The sequence below is a fragment of the Xiphophorus maculatus genome, chromosome 13, assembly GCF_002775205.1.
Source record: "Xiphophorus maculatus strain JP 163 A chromosome 13, X_maculatus-5.0-male, whole genome shotgun sequence".
Taxonomy (NCBI): Eukaryota; Metazoa; Chordata; class Actinopteri; order Cyprinodontiformes; family Poeciliidae; genus Xiphophorus; species Xiphophorus maculatus.
The window spans coordinates 25,449,525-25,462,409 of record NC_036455.1 but is presented as its reverse complement, the minus strand read 5'-3'; the positions used below and the strand labels follow the sequence as shown (position 1 = coordinate 25,462,409).

At 39.1% G+C, this 12,885-nt stretch overlaps 1 protein-coding gene across 1 annotated transcript in view; it reads right to left on the bottom strand.

Annotated features, from left to right (window-relative positions):
* Positions 1-7,248, bottom strand: part of thsd7a (thrombospondin type 1 domain containing 7A) — an 86,339-nt gene extending 79,091 nt beyond the window's left edge. Inside the window, exon 1 of the mRNA XM_023345187.1 lies at positions 6,811-7,248. Coding sequence (XP_023200955.1) covers positions 6,811-6,964 — 154 coding nt within the window. The 5' untranslated portion in view covers positions 6,965-7,248. The remainder of the gene's footprint in view (positions 1-6,810) is intronic.
* Positions 7,249-12,885: the final 5,637 nt, after the last annotated feature.

Genomic DNA, 12,885 nt, shown 5'->3' with positions numbered 1-12,885 from the left:
TAATGTTCACCTGAGGAAAATAACATCAACTCAAAACAAAGATGCATGTTACAAAATTCTTAGGAATAATCAAAAAACTAAATTATGGTAAATAAATTATATGAATGACTCACATACCGATTAAAATCCAAGCAATAATACTAATAAGGTGGTTCTGTTACTGCTGTCACACATCGCCTCCCCCTTTCACTCTCACTGCACTCTAACACAGTGTGCAGTGGTTTTCTCTGAGCGGCAGAAGATGTCTGTCTAATCATCTGTAGTAGAATCCTGCTACATACTGTGAATCGTAGGATATAGCAACATGTAAATTCAGCAGTGCTTCGCTTTCACAGACAGTGGGGACTATGTTCAACTTTTACAGTCACTTAGAGGAAGCTCAATGAAAGATAAGCTTTGTGGAGGTGATCTGAGCAAAGCTAACTATACAGCAGGACTGCCCAAAGTCTGTCCTCGAGGGCCGGCATCCTGCATGTTTTAATTCTCTCCCTGCTGGTAATAACAACCTTTTCAGCATGTCAATGTTCCTCTTAGACTTTCTAATGAGCTATTATTTGATCCAGGTGCGTTAAACCAAAGAGAGAACTAAAACATGCAGAATGTCGGCCCTTCAGGTCCGACTCTGGGCACCACTGCTGTACAGGGACAAATTGCATTTGCTATGAACAAACGTTGCCACTCACTGTGCTGAATTATTGTGCGGAGGTGTTGACTGACATGTCGCATATATGGGACAATGCTGTGACCAAAGTCTGCAATACAGTGATATGACATTCACAAATAATCCGATTCTTCTGAATGGCTCTTTACTAAGAACGATAGGACTGGAGCCTCACTGAGAGCCATTTTTTGTTCTTTTAATGCTCTGTGTACACTGCAGTGGCTATTATTATTTTATTTAATTATATACATTGATATTTATTCAATTAGCGAATAAATAAAGCACAAGAATGGAAGAGCATGCGAATTACTCTTTGTTTGTTTTTGTCACCTGTCATGGTGGCAGATATTACAGCACTTTACTGCTTGGCTACATGCAGCGGGAGGGAGGGAGCCTTCTGCTTGGTTACTTCTTGCTTGTTGCTCCTTGGTCAGTGTTAATAGTTGAGTTTATAGTTTACCATTAATGCACTGACTTAATTGCTATATGTTTAACGTAGCAGACAGTGGTGGTTTCTGACATGGGCAATACGGGCAACTGCCCAGGGCATTATATTTTTAGGGATGGCACAAGACCTCCGTGGATTGTGGCACAGAGATGGAAACAAAGCAGAATGAAGAGTTTGAATTGATAATGATATCGGTTAAATTTATTTCAGCTGTAAGCATTTAATATCTGGGTGTTCTTATGAGACTGTGGTCTTTCAGATCAATTTAAGAAGCAATTTTGATCGTATTTCACATTTTATTGTGCGGGGCACCAGTCTTGGTCTTGACTTGGTCTCGGACCCTAAAAGTCTTGGGGCATGAGGGGAGTTAATGTGCATCTGTGAACTATTGTGAACTATTGACAGGGAAAACAGTTGAATTCTACAGTCTACTCTTCTTAAGGGTTTCCAGTCATCTAAGTACATTTGAAGATGACTTTATGAAACTCTTCTGGGCTGACTGGCCTGCTCTGCTGACAGACATGTTGGTGGCAGTGCAGTGGAGTTGTATTTGGATCGAACAAGCTCCACTTGTGCATAATTACTGAGCCTCTCCATGTCCAACGCCTGCAGGTGGGATACTGACAGCAGCACTCCTCCCCCACTGTCAGCCTGCTCACTAGGAGTAATGAGGCGCACCACACACATGCACACATTCAGCACAAAGCCTATTGTGTGTGTTTGTGTTAAGCTAAAGGGTGTTTCTCTGGCTGTTAGATTGAGGAGCATAGAGGGCAACACAGAAGAAGCGGCATAAAATACTAAAGATGTTGGTGCAAGATTAATTGCAGCATCACTCTGCTTTTGTAAGCATGCTCAGATAAAAAAAAACAACTGCTGTATTGAAAATGCTCTATTTGTCAAGTAAGCAAGAGGAGAAATGGGAATATGTTAATGGAGATTAGGGATGGCAGCCAGAGAAGAGAGACAAAGGCATCATGTTGAGTTTGGTGGAGTCGTGGTGGGTACAAGCACCTGTGTGTTTGAGTGTTTGTGCCCTGCATGTGCACGCCTACACACACATTCTCCCCGTGGGGCAACCCACCAGGCAGAATACAACACTTAAACTCAGGCTCTTCAGGCCCATACAGAATAATGGCTGCAATTTGGCACCTGATGAAGCTTAGAGTAAACAAACAATTTCACCTGCCTCCATTAACTTTAATAGTACAACCCCCAGCTTTGGTGCTGAAGGAGCAGCAAGGTGTTTAAAAACACAAAGGCTTTAAAATAATCTACACACATAGCTGGAGACAGAGAGAAAAATAGATTTTCCTCCTACAAAAACCCACCTTGCTTTGAATGTCATTTAGATGTAGCTCAACATTAATTGTAAACCTGTGCTAATTTTGACCTATTTCCATCTAAGCGTATACTTTATTTATACACTCAAGAGAAACAACTTGAAATATATGAAATATCATGAAACATGCAAAAAAAAATACAACCCACAATAATACGAAGCTTGATCTTTTAGTATAAATTATATAATTTTTACACAGTTTTAGCTGTATTATTATTATGTGTGTACAGGTATAAAAAATAATCTTAGTTTGTGAAGATGTGGTGCTTTGCCTTACTATGAAAATAAATCTAAAGTACTTCACCCTACTTCGCCTATATAGAAGTATGTACATATAAGTGCAGGTTGAGTCAGTCAGCTTTGGCACTGAAGAATGCTCAGTTCTTTGCTCTTCCCCTGAAGCTCGTGAACAGACAGGCAGATTGTCTTTGAAAGCAATGGTATTTGAGTGTTTATATTTTTACAAGAATGTATTTTTGTTTTAGTCATAGCGGGGACCTTTTCTGCCACACTAACCAATGTCATCAGGAACTGTAGATGTGGGTAACATATCATGTGTCCTTTGAAAAAAAAAATAAAAAATTCGTAAGACTATGAGAACACAAGATAGGTTTGGCAGAAACATGGGGAGAGATTACAGTTTGATTTTACAGTGATTTATGGTAGGAAGGGCTAGCATGGCTATGCTATCACCCACCCCATGTAAACAAATGCCCATACAGCGCTCTGTATGAGCTGGACGGCTTAATTTATTTACTGACCTGCTCGTACAACGGTCCTGTAACCTACCAGTTGACAGGGAGGCAATAGAATGTAAATTCTATTCCTGTCAGCACTTGGGATTAATAGTAATCTGCTTCATTTTAGCCAAGGAGGAAGGTCTTAGCGCTGTCAATCATGTTAGTGTATTCATGGCTCACACACACCCCTTTGCTCTGTGCTATGCTACAGCTAGTTCCCCAGAATGAAGCCGGTGGTGAATTCTAAGGCTAATTAGCATGAGCACATTGAGCAGCGTGTACATGAGGTTGATGCTCCTCTTTGCTCCGGTTGTTTTTGACTGGGAGCGGTGTATTCCTGGAGATGCCAATTCCACCACTGGAAGAAGCAGAGGAGGTTGATTTGTTTCACAGATTTTCTGTCTCACACTATCCTGTCACATAGTCACTCCTTGTCATTTCTGTTATTCCTTGATCAAAATGTTGAGTAAATATTCACACTGTTCCACACATCAGCTAGACAGTCCTCTGTGGAGCTAAAACAGTCTCAATATTCACAAATGCACATAAAGATTCACACATGCACAGGACAAGATTCACACTTGTATTTTTGATGCAAATATGATTTACAAATATATTTTGTAAATCAAAATATATTTGATTTACAAGCTTCTTCTGCCCTGTGAGTTGGGGTGCACTTGTGTGTGAATTTTGAGACTCCCATGACGCCTCAATCCGCAAATGGCTTCTTGTTTTTGTTAAACCATCCCAACAGCACTGTAGCCATGAGAAAGTAAAGATAACTCACCCTGACTTCTGTCTGCGACAGCAGAGGGGTAAGTTAACTAGTTATCTTAATATATTTAGCTACTTGTCCCATTGTTCTGATTCTTAATGTTAATTGATTTAATTTAACTGCGATGGACTGGTGACCTGTCCAGGGTGTACCCTGATTCTCGCCTGTTGACAGTTGGAGATAGACACCAGCACCCTTCCTGACCCCAATAGGATAAGGGTATGAGAAAGTGGATAGTTAATTTAATTGTGCAACTATCAACACAAGCTAGTGACTTAAGTGAGTGAGCTATGCTACGGAGCTGTGCTAGCACAAGTGTGAATCTTGTTCTCTGCATATTGAGACTGTTTTAACTCCATACGACCAGACCCGATCAGTCTTATCACACCAAAAATGGCAGGATTATCGCTTATGATGATCTTAAGTAGCAATCTTAGAACGCTTTCTAAGATTGTCCAAAAGCAAAATCGGGACAAAATCGGCCTAAAAACTAGACTTTATGTTACAAAAAGCACCAAATTAATCCTGTGGGATATTTATCTACAGATAAAAGACTTTATTTTTTCTATTACATTGTGTCAAAGTAAAAGTGATCTGAGACTTAAATATGACAAAAACACACCTGCTTTCCAAAATGTTTCACTGCTGTTCTGAATAATGCTGCTGCTCTCTTCTGACAGTCAACCAAGCAGCCATCGGTAAGCTAAGAGCCAACACAGTAAAGCCAGAGGAAACATATAAACATGTCTATACTGTATCTAGGTTAACTTTGTCTGGCCAATCTGCTCTGGTTTCTCGATCCCTAATCTCTTCCCCTGCTTTAACACGGTGGGAGGTAGAGCACATAATACCAGGAGAGGCTTTTCCTTCTACAGGGTGTGAACAATGAATACAACAATAAATGTCATGACCATAACAGAAATAATCATATGTTACCAAAACCAAAATGTAATCAATTGATTATTTTATTGAATACTAATCACATTATTTCCTTTTAGTGAAAGATTTTGTTTTTTATTCAAAATTACATTAAACAATCAATACCAAAATGCTGGCTTTGGAACCTGCAAAGTTTGAGCAAATGATTTCAGCACCTTGGTAGGATTCACATTTAGTACAAATCTAAATGACTGTTTTTCTACCTGAATACTGATAGTGAAATGTCAACAGAAGAGCACACAAAACTCTAATTCAGTATCTGAAACAATATCTCCATAATATTTAAATCATCACCGTAACATCAGTTAAATCAGAAAACTATGCTTTGTTGTACTTGATTGGTTTTTCTCGACAGTTGCTTCAGAATCTTACTGACTTGTTATTACAAGTACTGTTCAGTTGCAGCTGTTCTACTTTCCTTATGCACATGTATGAGGACAACAAAGGCTTTGAATTTTGATTAACTGATTGGAATTAAAAGTATTTTTCACAAGTGTTGTAGAATTATGGGTGGTATCGTCTTAGACCAACAGCACAGAAGTAAAAGAGGACAGTGGACCACTGGCAAGGCTGACAACTGGGCTTGTCACAAAGATATAAATATTTTCGACATTAAACTTATGAAGCAAAATAAAATACATTAGTAACCGATGTAAAGTATCCTAAAAGTTAAGAATAATTATTATATTTATGTTGAGTGCAGAAGCAACTCAGAGTAAATCCACACGTTCATTTTACTGCTTTTTAAAACAAGCCACTGCTGTAGATTTAATATGGAAGAAAGTTATCATTGATCCCATAGGTTGACAGGCACTTCCTGGACCATTTCGATTGATCAGCTCATTCTTTGTTGTTTTTTTTAGGGTTGGGATGAGGAGATTGGATAACAGAACCCCAGTGAAACTCATACGAAGATGAAGAGAAAGTAAAAGATTAAACACTACAGAAAGAGAACATTGATCTCCAGCTGCACCAAAAGAGCACTTCAATCCCAATAGATCAATAGAGATCCATACCCTCACTCCTGCTCCCATGATTGTCCCTCTGGCCTCCTCCCCTCTGCCTCCTCCTTCACTCGGATCACTGGACCATGCATCAGTATTGTCCTCCTGACCATGTGCTGCTCTCTCACACTGAATGAGACTCAGCCGGCACCACCCAAAACACCACAAGCAGAAACACTCTCGTATTCTACTGCCTTCAGTGTGAAGCGCTGAACTTACATTACCATAAACATTACAATTTATGTTAAAATGATTTATAAATTAGCTGAATAGAAATGATTTTAACAAAAATAAAACTTCTGCCTGTTAAACAATAAAATAAAATGGACTGTTTGTGTTTTAGGTTACACTCTCTTAACCTACTTAGAAAAGAGCCACACGCCCCTATTGTGCATGAACCATTTCTCATTAACACAACAGACTGTGATAAATGAATCAAATAGAAGCATAAGGCAGCTGAGGAGTCCCAGCTGCCTGGATTCATTCAAACGAAAGCAGAACCAAAGAGTAAGAAGCACAACTGACACCTTCACCAGCCATTTGGGGGTCAAGAGACATTCCCTTCTGAGACTGCAGTAAATATGTTAACACATTAAACTACAACAAGATGGCTCCAGTTCATTACCTTTTGCCACATTCAGCAGTAAACTTCAGCTGTAAATGAAGGTAGAGTTTATCCACAGAAGAAACTAGGAGTAATGCTGCAAAGTGCAGGATCAATTAACTGCCAGTAATGAAGCAAATTGTACAAGAACACAGAGAATCTCCTTAATTTCACTTTGCTATGCACAAACATTTTAGCATTGTTGTCACATCATTAAAACAATGTAGCAGATGGGACATTCATCAAAGAACTGGGAATTCCCATTTCCAGAAGGTGATAAAAGAACAAGGGGCATACCTGTTTGCCAGATGTACAAGGGTTTAGTTTCTACAGTGGTTTGTGCATCAAGTGCCCACATGGAGAAGAAGAGCAGCAATAACCTCCAGATGAAGAGGCATGCTGGTTGTTTTAAAACCCCCAGCACAAGTCGAGCTCCACCAGGCAGCCCCATGGCCACCACGCTGCCAGAGCGTACTTCCCAATGCAGTCAATTGCAAGCCTGGACAACAGCAAAGAGCTGAAGTGTGGTTCCTCCTTTGTCCACAACAATGTTCCCAAATAGAAATAATCCTGGCCAGACAAAGCTGAGATCTCCTAATGTTTCTGTTCTTCTCTTTGCTTGTTCTGCCGTGGTGTTTTAATGGGAAGGAATACGCTCCGGCTGTGGAAAAACATGGAACAATGGATCCCAAAGCACAGCCTGCTACTGCTGCTGCATGCCGGGTTGATGCAGCGTCTCCCTCTCTGTCTTTCTCTCTCTCCTGCACACAGACACATACACACATGCCCATCCTCTCATCCCTCCCTCTCTCTCGTGCCCTTTCAACAGACCCTGTGACGCTGTTCAGCAAGCTAAGGTGTAGGAAGGGATTTGTTTGTGAATGAAAGATAGAAATAAAGAAAGATAGATTGCATCTTAAACAAATCTTAAAAATCTTTTCTCATATTTTTACATTTTTACTACTGTCAAGATTTCCAAAACACAAAGCTTCATAAACAGTTGAACTCTGTTTTGGCAAATGTTCCTGTTTTCAGGTGACATTTTAAAATGCTTTTCACATCTAGTAGCAATATGTAGTGAAAAACACTTCATTTAGGATGAATGTTTCTTTTCGTAAAAGGTTGAACAGCTGTTCAGGATGTCTTGCATCAAAGGCAAAAATTTGCTTCTCCGAAGTTTTTTTATCAACTTGGCTGACACTTTTAAAACTTTAAAAAGGATCGAACAGCAAAAAGCTTCAAGTCCATATCCCAGGATGTGGGCTAAATTATTGGAAGGAAACATTAGCAACTGACAACTGACAACTTTAATTTCTCCCTTAACTCTCTGTAGTTTTTAGAACATTCAGAGTCAGACCAGTAGCAGAAAAATAAATCATGCCATGCTCTTCCTGAAGAGCTAGTCCCCGGCAGCATTGGCCACTATAGCTCTGAAGTGCTATGAGTGACTTGTTAAATCACAAATCTCATCCAGCCTCTTTGAACTGTTGGGTTCGTACCAGTTTGCCTATCACACCAGCTGTGATAGGCACTATCACAGTCCAATATAATCAACCCTGCAAAAAGTACTCACCCATCTGGACAATAATAATAACTATGCCAGAGTCCTGTAGATCAACCTTATCTACAGGATAAGTAAAATTTCTCCATTTTGCCTAAACATTGTTATTTGTCTCTAGATTACTGCCTCATTACAGTCAGTTCCCACTGGAAAACATTTTCAACTCTATGTCATATTGAACAGATGGTCCCACAGGGCTGTGTGCTTGGTTGGTTGCTTTTAACATAAGGACAATTTGAACATAAAATTTGTAGATGAATCCAAAAAGTAAGAATCAAATGAATCAATGAATGAATCAAAGTACAAGGAGGAAAGAATAGAATAGAATATCATTTCAACTTTCTTGAAAAAGATTGCTTTATTACTCATCACAGACAGTGAAACTCATATATAGACTCATCACAGAGGCACATACTGTATGTCAAGCCTTCATTTCATGTAAATTAGATCATCATAGATCATCTTAAAGCAAAGCCGAAATTCATTGTCTCAAAAATGTAAATATTAAGAAAAGGATAAATATTGAAAACACTTGGTGTCAAATCCTAAAAATTGAATTATCTCAAAACACCTCCAAATGTTTCCTGAGCCTCAGGTCATGGGTAAGACTGCTAATTGGACAGATGTCCAGAAGACGTTCAATGACACCTTTCATGAGAAGGGTAAGCCAAAGTTATCATTCCTTGAGAGGCTGGTTGTTCACAAAGTACTGTGGCCAAGCATATTCATAAAAAGCTAAGTGGAAGCAAAAGGTGTGGTAGGAAAGTATGAAACAAAGATAACCACAACCTTGTGTGGCAAAATCCATTCAAGAAAATGGGAAACTTTACAGAGGAATTATACAAATGCAGCAGTTCTGCTATCTGGATCTGGTATTTGAATGCATATAATTCAATTAAATTTCATCCAGTTTATAGCACCAAATGAACACACCTTTCAGTAGCCTGACATTTGTATTTAAAATGTATTTTTTTTATTGATGTTATGTATGATCAAAATTTCCTGAGACACTGAAACGTGTTTTTATTATCTTTAAGTCATCATATTTAAAATTAAAGCTGCAAGCAGTACTGCTTTATTGAAAAGTCACCATTTTGATGACGCTTATTCAGCGATGCCTTATGAGCAAACAAGCCAAGGTTGAAACTGATTGATCAAAATCTGTAGGAGGACTTCGATCAAACGCAGAGCCTATAAACACACAAATTCGGTCAAAATTGGAACTTCAATCCATGACAGTTAACTTCCTTCTTGGTGTAGAGCATGGGTTCTATAGAACTCTCTGGCACCCAGTGTACCAATCTTCATGCTTCTACGATAAAGTAAGGTCAATGTGGAGGGATTTTTAAAGTTGCCAGGGACATCTCTTAAAATACATATTTATAACAATATGCCTTTGCAGCACTATCGTTGCTCAGGCTTAATTACAAGAAATAAAGACCTGAAATATTTCACTGTATACAATAAATCAATGTGAAGATTTTCACTTTCTGAAATTAGTGACAGAAAACTTTTTCACAATAACGTAATTTTTTGGCTGTACCTATACACATAAAAATATTAACCTTTTTTTATTTGAAAAACAACTGATCAACAGACAGATAGAGATAGATAGAAAAGTAGCCCAGACACCCAGCGGAGGAAACTAATTTTGTCCGCTTGTATCCACTATCTCATTCTTTTGGTCACTAGCCAGAGTTTGTGACCATAGCTGAAGGCAGAAATGTATCGTAGATCGACCAGCATATCAACAGCCTCACCTTTTGGGGCAGCTGTCTGGTCTCCACCACAGACCGACCGGTACAGTGCCTGCATCACTGCAGAAGCTGCTCCAATCTGCCTGTCAATTTTCACTCTATTTTTCCATAATTTGTGAAAAAGACACTGAGATATGCAAATTCCTCCATTTGAGGCAAGACTTAGCAAAATGAGTCATGTAACTGATATTTTGTAGACCAGTATCTAACCTGCCACATGTAGGTAATAAGCTTCCTCATATTCTATGCATGGAATGCTAAGACATGTGTAAAGAAAAAAAATTATGAAGCCAATAGAACAACATTATCTGCAAAAAGCAGAGACCCAATGCTGAAGCCACCAAACCGATGTGAGGATTTTGATTATCTCTGTGTTAATTGGTTCCTGTGTTGTCACGTTTGATTTGCCCCCATCTGTCCCTTGTTTCTTAACTTAGTTTCAAAGAAGGAATTTTGTCAACTTTTTGATCAGTTTAAAAAGTACTCATTCTTGTTAGAAATTGTTTTGTAGCTCTATGATTCATTCAGTCAGAAGAAACAATCCACCACACTCACAGCCTCCTTATCTCCATCTTCTTCAGTGACTCTGAGACCCTGTTAAGGTCTTCGAGTCCCCTGCTGCTGCAGTAGCAGCAGCTCCAGCCCCAGTAATTGGGCCTCCAGCCACAGTAAGTGGACCTCCTGCTTTCCCCATTGTTCCGTCCAAGCCTAGCCTCCAACAGCCAGAGCCTAGCCTGGCCAAGCCCGAACCAGCGCCAAACTTACCCATGCAGTGTGTCGGCACTCCTGGTTGTCCTTGTAGCTCCAGCGTGCCTCCAGGCTGCCCTCCTGGTGTTCCTCATGGGTCCTTGTATTCTCACCTTTAATAATTCACAAATCGTGACACCGGATTCCTTCAGAACCATAGCCTTACTTAGAAATCCTGTCCATGTGAACAGAATCAGTGACAAAGGGAAAAATTGGTGGAGTTCAACTATAACCAGAAACAAGACTTAATGCTAGCAATGCAGACCAAGCTCTGAAACAATTGTTCAGAGACCTAACAGCCTGTATCAAGTGTCCTGGTACCCCGTACTCCCAAATAACCTCCACAGTTCCCTTTGACAGACACGGTCAAACACTTTCTTCCAGTCCAGACAATATATGTAAACTGGTTGGACAAAGTATACTGCTAATGGCGTGGCGTTGGTCCAGCATGAAAACCGCACTGTTCCTCCTGAGTCTGAGACTCCACTGTCTTGAGTTTTAAGAGTGTGACCCCCCTTTCATTGGAACATACCTTGTAGTCCCCTTTTTAAATAGGGGGAACTGCCTACTATGTCCAGTCAATGTTGCAGAGGTATGTCTACCAATACAACCCACAACATGCAGAGCCTTAAAGAAAAGTTCAAATACTCTGGGTCTTGCCAGTAAGAAGCTTTTTAGCCACCTTTGTTTAACTCAAGATCCCAGATTTCACTTCCTCACTGGGCTATGTCCTCCACACCGCTCCGGGATTTCCCAAGTCAAGGTCAGCAGCACACCATCCCCACCATCTCCTCAAAACCATATGAAAGTTGTTCTATATGGCCTCTCTCAACTACTTCCACGTCCAAGATTTTGTCCCAGAGACCACCCAAGACACATTCCACTAGACTGCTAGTACAAATTTGCTGCTTCCAGAGTCCCACAGACTAAAAAGGTCTATAATTACTCCTCCACCTTGACAAGATCCTTCAGTCCTACAGCTGCTGCAGCATGCATCAGTCACCATGAGGTCACAGATCTGGTTAGCTGCCTCAACAGGAGATTCAAGGATTTCTAAAACATGGATGAAAGAATCAAAGCAACACTGTCGATTTTGATTACAGTTGATTACTTCTATTCTTTGTCTTTACAAATAGGGTTATTCTAGAACACACAAGGCACTAAACATGGTTGTCAGCAATTCTTCTTTGTTTATCAATGCTGTGATGGCTAAGTGTACAATCTTACATCATTTCATCTAAAGAATACAGTGGTTACCTGGTATTAATGATGTACTTCTATTTTACCTTTTAACATACTGATTAAATATTCATTGAAATATGCATTTAATCACTATATTAAATTATGAAATGCATATCCACAACTTGTTTATGTAATAGATTTTGTAGAGTATGTTAAGGTCACCTGAGGGTCATGTCCTTGATTGTCAGTTCGGTGAAATACGTCTAAACATTCTGTCAACATTGGAAGTCGGGTGGTCCGATATATGACTGTTCAGATTATCAGATCAGACCTGCAGCATTGAAAAGACTTTTATAGAATCTGACCTACATTTCAACCACTGTCATCATCAAAGTTATTTTCTTTCTTTACACAAATCCTCTGAAAAACCTGTGAATTTTTACAGTTTGGTATTAAACAACACTGATTTTAGCTTTTAAGGGTCTTTCAAAGTTCAGACACTTCTTCCTTTTGTTTTCCTAGATGAGATTATTTACTTATTATTTTTTTGCTGTTTACATGATTCTCTTCCTACAAAAGGAAAGAGCAACAGTAACAATGTTACAATCACAGTTTCATACAATTTCAATAACGATGTTTTGATTGAACATTACAAAAACAGTGTTAGTATAAAATTTGCAAAAAGATGACTAAGTCAGAAATGACATAGAAGCAACCATGTTAAAAAAATTTCAAAATCCTTAATTTCTAAGGTAAAGTGCCTCCTTTGTATTCTGCTTGATCAGCTGAAACTGTAGGCTATTTCTCCCCCAATCTTCTGCTCCCATATCATTTCTTTTATTGTTTTTGTTGGTGTTTTGTTTTTTCCATCAGCTGCTGTAGCTCCACTTGAAAATTGCCAGGGCATTATTTAATTGTATCAAGTGTTAAAAAGATATTAGATGTCAGAAGTTAACAGATTTTTTTTAATTCCAGCATTTTTAAAGACATTTGTGTAAAGTGAGTAGTGGTAATTTATGCTTAGTGGTCAATACTTTTAAATACATCAATATTTCACAATGATACAGTATGTCTGTGTCAAGGTATGTTTGCTTTCTCAGATAGTTTGCTCATAATTTTCTTAAG